The sequence below is a fragment of the Anser anser genome (assembly GCF_964211835.1).
Source record: "Anser anser genome assembly, chromosome: 23".
In the NCBI taxonomy this organism is placed as follows: Eukaryota; Metazoa; Chordata; class Aves; order Anseriformes; family Anatidae; genus Anser; species Anser anser.
In genome coordinates this window covers 1123747-1130685 of record NC_139744.1, presented here as the reverse complement: position 1 = coordinate 1130685, position 6939 = coordinate 1123747, and the positions used below count along the sequence as shown (strand labels likewise).

The 6939-nt window shown below is 60.5% G+C and overlaps 1 protein-coding gene across 1 annotated transcript; it reads right to left on the bottom strand.

The window, feature by feature from the left end:
* Window positions 1-148: 148 nt before the first annotated feature.
* Window positions 149-3196, bottom strand: PSMB3 (proteasome 20S subunit beta 3). The gene is made up of 6 exons (XM_083809476.1): window positions 3037-3196; window positions 2475-2659; window positions 1834-1941; window positions 1255-1432; window positions 900-994; window positions 149-271 (listed from the first exon to the last, which is right to left on the bottom strand). Exons 1-6 carry the CDS (start codon window positions 3169-3171, stop codon window positions 223-225), a joined length of 750 nt encoding a protein of 249 aa, XP_083665602.1. The 5' UTR covers window positions 3172-3196; the 3' UTR covers window positions 149-222.
* Window positions 3197-6939: the final 3743 nt, after the last annotated feature.

Below are 6939 nucleotides of genomic sequence, written 5' to 3'. Positions count from 1 at the left end.
CAGCCACATGTGGGTGTACCTGGAAAGATCAGTATAGGTGGCTTAGAGAGAAAGATAAACTCTACTAATGTGAAACCCAAGCTCCTTCGGATAGCTTTGAGATTAGAACTTAATCTTACTGTTCAGATTCAAGAAAAGGAAAGTTCACTACAATAAAGAATTTTATTAAAAAAAAAAATCCAAGCAGACTGGGATGTGAAACGCACACACAGTTGTACTGGGCTAGTCCATGCGAGCTTTCAGGGTCCGGGTAGTGATCTTGTCTTTTTCACTAGAGAGGGAGAGAGAGAGAAAACTACCAGTAAATTCCTGTTAAATACTTCCTTAAAGATCATCACTTCCTTAGCAAGATGCAATGTGCATATGTAGTTTGTTTGCTAGTGCAGGCGGGATCATCTAAACCTGAAGGTGGCTGTTAAAATTCGGAAAATCCAATCCTCCTGCCCCTTCTCCCCAAGGGAGCTCAGTAGGTGCAATAAGCAGTAATGCCTGGGATACTGCTTACTGTACACAGTAGTAAGCAACACCACGAGCAAAATAAGCAGCTTCCTGACTGCATTTGGACTTCTGAAGCAAACCACGCATCCAGCTTTGGCAAAGAGCAATCTCTTGGCCAGTGCTACCCACATGTGAGGAATTGCACTACTAAATACCGATGGGAATGCAGCTAGGGAAGCCCTACGTAGTGAGAGTTGAACTCTAGAGTTAACTTCCCCTGGCTGCTGTAGCAACAGCCATAAACTGCAGCAGAGAGCAGCCATGAGAAATCAAACAGCACTTAGAACAGACACAGCATTACTAAGAATGCTACTGAAAGGAAGTGAGATCCCTCACCTGACTTTAACATACAGCTTGTTAAATTCTACTGCTGTTCTGTAGGGGAAGAGAGCAGCACTTACATTATGTGTACTACTACGCCCATTCCAGATACGGCATCTCTGTCCACTGCATTCAACATGGCCTGCGAGATCGTTTCAAAGAGGTGATCGGGTTCCTGAAGAACAGAAGCTATTTTAGTTGGTGTAAAAACTAGGTGTTGAGTCATCAGATTTTGTTCAAACCTCAAGATATCAGCCATAGATGCTGCAAGATTTTTCCTGCAGGCTGCTGTAAGCTACAGCCTCTTTCTTCTGAACTTCTCCAGGAAGTATCAAAGGAGAGAGCTTTTCATCCAGCCTGTTTAGCTCAGGTTCTCCAGTTAACAGCCGGAGGCTGAATCCAAGAAGCAGAGCTGAACTTGGCCCCCTCACTCACCATATCAGGCTCCCAGAGGGACTCGCACATGCCATACATCTGCTCTGAGCAGGTGCCGCTGACCACAAAGTCATCAGTTATCATGGGGCAGCCGATCAGGTCTAGAGAGCAGATGAAAGGTTCGTGTGTTATGGGGTCCAGTCCAGCAATGACCGGTTCTGTGTAGTAAGGTCCAAACCTGTGAAGAAAAGCACAGCATGGTTTTATTCTCAGTTCTGCTCCAGTTCAACCACCTGGAAGCAGCCACACATTAACATGTACGGCTCCATACAAGGAAAAAATTACACAGATCCTTTTGCTGGGGGATCTTTCAGGTCAATCTAGAAGCATCCCGCAATGGTTTTAGCATGGCAAACTAAACAAATTTGTACTGTTACAGGAACATTTTAACAAAACTCAGTGTTGTTTTGCAAGAAAATTGAAGATAACATTGTCTCTAGATGGAAATCTCCTTTTCCCATATCAAAACAAGTCTTTACAAGGAGCCCTACTCATCCTCCCAGCTCTCTGGAATGGGATCGGTTCCAACAACCACAGCCTTCACTAACCCACAAAGTGACTCGGGTGTTTGACAGTTACCGTCTCTCATAGAGCAGATTGGAAACCATGCTCATAAAAGTCTGAGGCTTGATCTGCCTGCCTTCCTTCAGCTCGTAGAGATTCAGCCTGAACTTCAGTCGTTGGGCACTGCAAGAAGAGAGGAGAAACAACGTTAAAGCCAGAGAAGGCTCCTTTCACTTTCATCTTCACCCAGGCCTGAACTGTTCTGTTGTGTGCTGAGAGGTAGCAAATCTGATGCGTGCCTACGATAGGCAAGTACCCCAGATGCAGCTCCTTTTATACATGAAATGATTCAGGTGTCTTAGCAGTGACGAGACCTTAAATCACATGCAGTTTTATTTTTAGAAAAGAATCTGCTCTTGTATTGCAAACATAAGCAGAAGTTTCATAAACCTGAGAAACAAAAAACTAGGGAAATCGCACAATCCATACATGCTGTGAGATCAAAGACGAGCAGAGCACTGACCTAAGTCAGAGCCTTCTGGCTTGTCTGCAGACAGCCCAAGAGAGCCCCAGCGAGGGGAGCCCAAGAAGAGGAGTGCTGGTACCGGCTTCGCGCCCTCCCCAAACGAGCAAACCCGGTGACGCTCAGCCGTCAGTCCCCACGTAAAGGTGCCTCTTCCAGGCTCTGTGAACCCGCGGGCCGGAGCAGCACTTACACGGTCTGCACGTCGGTGGCCAGCCCCGCCAGCCCGATGTACAGCCTCTCCCCCATGGGGAAAATCTTCTGGAAGTCCGTGGTCACCATCTGCGCCTGGATGCCGAACCGCCGGTCTGCCGCGATGGCCACGCAGCTCTTCCCCTTCATGGCCATTACGGCCCCGCCGTTGTACGACATGATCGACTGCGAGACGGGGCCGGGTGAGGGGGGGCGGCGGGGCCGCACCGGGAACCCCGGAACCCCCCCGGGACTCCCCCAGGCCCTCCCCCAGTCCGCACCGGGACCCTCCCGGGAGCCCTTAGAACCCTCCGGGACTCCCCGGGAGCCCCCCGGGGTCCCCCCTGCCCTCCCCCCGGGACCCTCCGGGACCCCCCGAGCCCTCCCGGGATCCCGGGGGCCCTCCCCCAGGCCCCACCGGGAGCCCTTGGGACCCCCCGGGACTCCCGTGGAACCCCGCGGGGTCCCCCCAGCCCTCCCCCCAGCCCTCCCCCCGGGACCCTCCGGGCCCCCCCAAGCCCTCCCGGTACCCCCCGGTACCCCCGGCCCGTCCCGGCGCTCACCATGGTGCCGGCCGCTCTTCCCCCGCCAGGCCCGACCCTGCTGCTTCTGCCGCCTCCGCCGCCGCCGCTCCGGCTCCTTCGTCCCGCCTCCCTCCTCCTCCCATTGGCCGCCGCTCGCCGCTCGCCGCTCGCCATTGGCGGCTGGGCCCGCCGAGGGGCGGGGCTGGAGGGGTGTGGGCAGGGGGAGAAAAGTGAAGAGTCACGGGGAGCGGGGCATGCCGGGACGGCGGCGGACCGAGGGGCGGGGGCGCGGCGAGCGGAGCTGGGGGCTGGGGGGCACGGCTGGGGGCGGGGGGCACGGCTGGGTGCGGGGGGGCACGGCTGGAGGCGGGGGGCACGGCTGGAGGCCGGGGGGCACAGCTGGAGGCCGGGGGCACAGCTGGAGGCAGGGGGCACAGCTGGAGGCGGGGGGGCACAGCTGGAGGCGGGGGGGCACAGCTGGGTGCGGGAGGGCACAGCTGGAGGCAGGGGGGCACAGCTGGAGGCAGGGGGGCACAGCTGGAGGCGGGGGGGCACAGCTGGAGGCAGGGGGGCACAGCTGGAGGCGGGGGGCACAGCTGGAGGCAGGGGGGCACAGCTGGAGGCAGGGGGGCACGGCTGGGTGCGGGGGGCACAGCTGGAGGCGGGGGGGCACGGCTGGAGGCGGGGGGCACAGCTGGAGGCCGGGGGGCACGGCTGGAGGCGGGGGGCACGGCTGGAGGCGGGGGGGCACGGCTGGAGGCCGGGGGGCACAGCTGGATGCAGGGGGGCACAGCTGGATGCAGGGGGCACAGCTGGAGGCAGGGGGGCACAGCTGGGTGCGGGGGGGCACAGCTGGATGCAGGGGGCACAGCTGGATGCAGGGGGGCACAGCTGGAGGCAGGGGGCACAGCTGGAGGCAGGGGGCACAGCTGGATGCAGGGGGGCACAGCTGGGTGCGGGGGGCACAGCTGGGTGCGGGGGGCACGGCTGGAGGCGGGGGGCACAGCTGGATGCAGGGGGCACAGCTGGATGGGCACGGGGGCATCGCCCCGCCGGAGGGACGTGCAGGGCACCGCACAGCTGGATGCGTGTGCAAGGCCCCGGCACAACAGCTGGGTGTCTGGGCAGGGACGTTGCCCAGCTGGGCGGTTGCACAGCGGGGTGTCCGTGCAGGGGCAGGGTGCAACTGGGCGGCCATGCAGAGGCAGTGCCCAGCTGGGTGGTTGCACAGCTGGGTGTCCGTGCAGTGGCAGTGCACAGCTGGGTGTCCGTGCAGAAGCAATGCACAGCTGGGTGTCCGTGCAGAGGCAGTGCCCAGCTGGCAGGCGCATTCCTGGTGGTTCTGGAGCTGTCCCTGTGCTGCAGCCTCCTGCTTGTCCCCTGCACACACGCACGTTCCTGTCACCCTGGCACAGCCATGATCAGCGGGAGGGGGGGGACAAGTTGAGATCGGCCGAACTCAGCCCAGTGTGGCCCCGGCATCTCCTGTTCGGCACTGGAAAAAGTTGCCCAAACTTCTCTGAACTGAACTAAAAACCCCAGGAAACCCGTCCTGCTTCACTGGGCACAGCCCTGCGCGGCTCAGGCTTCGTGCATCCTCCATCTGTCCTTGTCCTGCTGGGAGCCAGGGGCAAAAGCCCAGACGTGCCCTGTTTTGGAAAGGGCAGCACGACGAAGTCGCTCTGTAGAGCAGTGAGTCGTGGCCCATCCCGGGGAGGGGAAAGGGCCTGGCAAGTGGTTGCGAGGGTGTTTTTTATTCAGAAAGCAAATGAAAGGGGGATTTGCGCTCTGCAGAGTATTGGATTTCCTTCCCCATCTCCGCTCGCCAGCTCTCCCCTCTCCTGGAGGAGACAGGATTAAACGTTTAATTTAGGGGAGTGATGTTGTGCCAAAGGGAAAGAGATCCATGTGTTTGGAAACGCTCTCAAATGCACACCAGATCAGCCCGCCTGGTTTCAATGAAAACCTCCGGCCCGTGCAGGGCCTGCTCACCCGCCCAGGGACCGAGCCCCGGAGGCTCAGCCTGTCCCATGGCTGTTGTATTTTTAAAGAGTTTTCCATTGTAAAATGTTTCTTGCGGGAATGAAGTCAGAGGCCACACTTTGTCTGGCAGGAACATGCCACACGCTGGGGAGAGAAGGAGCACCAAAGCCAGACGGAAATCAAAGGCAGATTTCAGCAGAGCCTCGCTCCTCCGCGGCCCCGGCGGGCTCAGGTGGTGCCGGGGAGGCGATGCCCGCTGGGCACCTCTCTGCCCTTCGTGCTCTCGGACGCGGACGGCAGCAGAAATCCTCATCCCCAGCCCCGGCACCGCTGGGCTCGGCCAGGGGAGCGTTGTTTGTGGCTCTGGGCTGGAAACACCGGGGATCCGCCTGGCACTGCCTCGCGCCCCGCATCGAAACATTAACTGCGTTATTTCGGGTATGAAAATAAAATCTGGGCAGGCGGGGAACATAAATAGATTTTACAAGACTTTGTAGGAGAGAACTTTAGCAATGCAGAGTTTGGACCCCCTTCAGCTTTTTTTGAAACAAAATGCAGGCTCTGGGTGGAAACGCTTCCAAGTCTCTGTTCAGGGCAGGGGGCAGGGGGCAGGGGCTGAGCAGAAACGTTCGTGCTCAGGCTCTGACCCGGGGCAAGCTTCCCCCCAGAGCGAGCTGTGAGCCCTCGGTGGGCACAGGGCCACCGCCTGCCCCTTCGCAGCCTCTCCCGGTCCATCTCGGCCCGGTCCGAGGGCAAGGAGCCGCCGGACACCGGCTGCCCCCTCCCTCCTGCTGCAGGGGAGCCAGGAAAGCCCCCCCGCAGGCTTTGCAAAATGACCCCCCCCCGCCCGGCGCTGGTCTCCTCTGCCTGTCGCCCTCGGCCGCTCCGTCGGGTTGGACTTGGGCGGGGAGGGAGGAAAAAATAAAAAAATAAAAAAGTGAGCTAGATAGGAAAAAGGTGCGGCCCGTCCCTGGGTGGGCTCGAACCACCAACCTTTCGGTTAACAGCCGAACGCGCTAACCGATTGCGCCACAGAGACCGCGCTGGGCAGCAGCGCCGCGGCCGCCGCCCTGAGCCCGAGCGCCCCGGGAGCGCCGCGGGGCTGCGCCCGCCCCGGCAGCACCCACCGGCAGCACCCACCGGGAGCACCCACCGGGAGCACCCAGCTCCGGGAACACCCACCCGGCAGCACCCACCGGGAGCACCCAGCTCCGGGAACACCCACCCCTGCAGCACCCACCGGGAGCACCCACCCTGGGAGCACCCACCCTGGGAGCACCCACCCTGGGAGCATCCACTCCAGGAGCACCCAGCCCCGGGAGCACCCACCGGGAGCACCCACCCCGGGATGGGGACACGCGTGGGACGTGGGGGCCGGCCGGAGCCTTCCCCCCGCGCCCATTCCCTCTTTTTCCCCTAATTTATTTCCCGGGGTTTTTCTTTTCTTTTTTTTGTTTTCCTTTCTTGCCCTGCCTTTTTTTCCCCCGCTTTCCTTTTTCCCCGTTTCCATTTTCCCCCTTTTCCTTGCCTTTCTTCCCTTCCCTCCTTTTCCATTTTCCCTCTCCTCCCCCTTTTTTTCCCCCCTTCCCATTTTTCTCTTCTCTTCCCACCCTCTCCCCGCTGGCCCTGCCAGCCCCGCCGAGCCCCGACCGGCGGCGGTCCCGGTCCCGGGAAGGTCCCACGGGTCCCGGGGCCGCCCGGCCGAGCAGTGCCGGGGGGGACCCGGGGGGGTCCCGGGGCTCTCCCCGGGCGGTGCCGCCGGGATGGGGGGCGCGGGGACCGCTCGGTGCTGCGGGGCTGGGCAGCGCCGCCCCGGCCCGGCTTTGGGGCCCATTCCGGCCAATTTGGGGCAATTTTCTTTTCTCCCCGAGCACATCGGGGGGGTCGCACAGAGGGGGGGGGGGTCACGGCGAGGGGGGTGGCAGCAGGGGGGTCCTTCGTAGGCACGGAGGCACCGCC